The 2591-nt window shown below is 45.6% G+C and overlaps 1 protein-coding gene across 1 annotated transcript in view; it reads left to right on the forward strand.

Moving 5' to 3' along the window:
• Window positions 1-2591, forward strand: part of LOC107106829 (SPARC-related modular calcium-binding protein 1-like) — a gene marked incomplete at its 5' end in the record, with an annotated part of 30304 nt that overhangs the window by 7806 nt on the left and 19907 nt on the right. Inside the window, one exon of the mRNA XM_015407042.1 lies at window positions 1841-1891. Within this exon, the coding sequence (XP_015262528.1) occupies window positions 1841-1891 (51 nt within the window). The remainder of the gene's footprint in view (window positions 1-1840; window positions 1892-2591) is intronic.

Genomic DNA, 2591 nt, shown 5'->3' on the forward strand with positions numbered 1-2591 from the left:
TAGTTCCAGCTCCTGCCAACCTAGCAGTTCGAAAGCAAGAAATTGCAAGTAGATAAATAGGTACCACTTCGGTGGGAAGGTAACAGCGTTCCGTGCGCCTTGGTGTTTAGTCATGCCGGCCACATGACCACGGAAACGTCTTCGGACAGCGCTGGCTCTTCGGCTTTGAAACGGAGATGAGCACCGCAACCCTAGAGTCGGATTCGACTGGCTTTCGAGCAAGGGAACCTTTACCTTTACCTTACCCTAATGAAATCAAAAAAGCAACAAGAAAGACAGACTGTCATCACTTAGAGCAAACAATTAGAACCTAGCAACTAGAGTGAAAATGTTTAGGGAGGAGTACCTGGTTACAATTGCACAGATCCTTGGTAAACTATTGCTGATTGATATAAGATGTAAAATCCATACTTTGATTCATGCTGTAAGGATATGTTTTAAAATCATAAATGAATCTAGATTCTTTTTGTAATAGGACCTGTTCAATGTTTTGTATTTGAAAGGGCTTTTATTGATGGCAGTACAGAATTATAAACTTCATTTCATTCACATTGTGACCTGCCTGCATGTCATGCCCAACCATTGGTGAATTTTCAGCAGCATTATTCACTCTTGGCTGGTGTTCCTGATTGCCCTAGTTGTCATGCCGACATATTTTAACCCACATGGACAAACAGAAAGGTAGATTGCATTCTTTGTGGCGCAGGTTGCAGTAAAATTAAAGTTATACAGAATCCCTGTGTCTTTATCAGTGTAGCTGCTACCTTCTACCATATGCTGACAAGCCTTACAATGTCTGCACTTAAGGAACCCTTTTAGATTAGTTGCAGGTGTGCTGTCCTTAAAGGAGTCAGATATAACTAAAGTATTTCTCAGTTTTTTTCCTCTGTGTAAACCTATATATGGTGGCAACTGACAGCCTGGAATATGTGAAACTATATGCCAGTGTCTAAAGATTGATCTTCTAATTTGATTAGAAATGCTAGAGAATTGGAAGCCACATGCAATTCTTCCTGTAGATTTTTTGCTCCTATATTTCAAGAGCACCTCCCTTGCAACATGCTCTGACCGGGCTCTGGCCTGTTTAATCGTCCTAAAAGGATAGCCTCTCTTTTTGAATTGTTTGTCTAGTAAATCTGCTTCAGCAACAAAATCTTGTGGCATAGATGCATTTCTTTTGGCCCGTATAAATTGTCCACAGGATAAATTATAACGTAATTTATGTGGATGGAAGGATGTGAAATATAATTAGGAATTTCTATCAATTGTCTTGTGATATGGCTTGACCATTAACCTACCCTGATTCACATATATTGTGGTCTCCAAAAAAATTGATAAACTGCTGACTATAATGAATATCAAACTTTATGCTGTCATGTAATGTATTAAGCCACTGATGGAACTGGTTTAAGCATATATTGCCCTGCACTAACAAAAAAATATAATCAATAAGCCTCAAATACTTTTGGATATTAAGAAAAAAAGGGTTTACAGATGCTCAAAAAACAGAATCACGAAACCGCGGGGAAAATCGGGCAAAGCCGCAGGTCAAAATGCGGCCACGCGACTTCGAGTGGGAAATTGACCAATAGAAGCGGGGCAAGGGGAGGCGTGACCACGGCGCAGCTCTTGTGTGCAATCGGTCCGCGTGAAGGACAGGGTATAAATCCTCCTCCTCCTTCTCTGCAAATGGGCAACATGTATTCATTTATTTCTTTATTTTTAAAATGTATTTATTAGATGTTTTTAGTTGCCACTCACCCGAAGGGTCTCAGGGTGACTTACAACACTTTTTGCATCCCGTTGTCCATTCATTCTCCTCGGCCTCTTTCCTTCCTAGGTTCCTACACATTACGGACTTCGTGGCAAGACCCCAACTCCTCTCGGAGAGGTAAGGTCACATCCCGCCCCTCCAGCCTGTTCTGGCCCCCACCCCGGCTGCCCACCCCTCTCCCAGACAAACCCTGACCTGACCACCTGTCAGTACCCGGTGGAGACTATAATCCCAGTCTCTGCAGCATCCCAAATGCAGGTGAGTTGTGCAGGGAAGGTGGGAGGGTGTTCCCGCCTCCACTTTATCCCACAGGGAGGGGGCGGGAGGGGGAGCCAGGACTCCTGGGTTCCTTTTGCCAGCTCTGGCAGGGGGAGGGGGGTTAGGCGGCCAATATCTGGAGGGACTGTACCTGATATCTGGAGGGACTGTACCACAGAAGAGAGCAGGAAGTTGAGTTGCCTCTTAGCTTCTTTTCCCTTGAAATGGCTCCTAGCCACGGTGAGTGAGGGGAATCTCCACATTCAGAGGCACTAATCCTCTGAATCCCAGAGCAAGGAGGCAACATCCGAGGAAGGCCTCGGCCTCTGTGCCCTGTTGTTGGTCCTCCAAAGGAGCTGGTTGGCCACTGTGTGAGACAGGATGCTGGACTAGAGGGACAACTGGTCTGATCCATCAGGGCCCTTCTTAGGTTCTTATGAAGGCCTCGGCCTCTCTGCCCTGTTGTCGGCCCTCCAGGGGAACTGGCTGGCCGCTGTGTGAGACAGGAGGCTGGGCTAGATGGACCCCTGGTCTGATCCAGCATAGATCTTCTGATGTT

Source organism: Gekko japonicus, unplaced genomic scaffold, assembly GCF_001447785.1.
Source record: "Gekko japonicus isolate JY-2015 unplaced genomic scaffold, Gekko_japonicus_V1.1 scaffold2099, whole genome shotgun sequence".
NCBI classification, from domain to species: Eukaryota; Metazoa; Chordata; class Lepidosauria; order Squamata; family Gekkonidae; genus Gekko; species Gekko japonicus.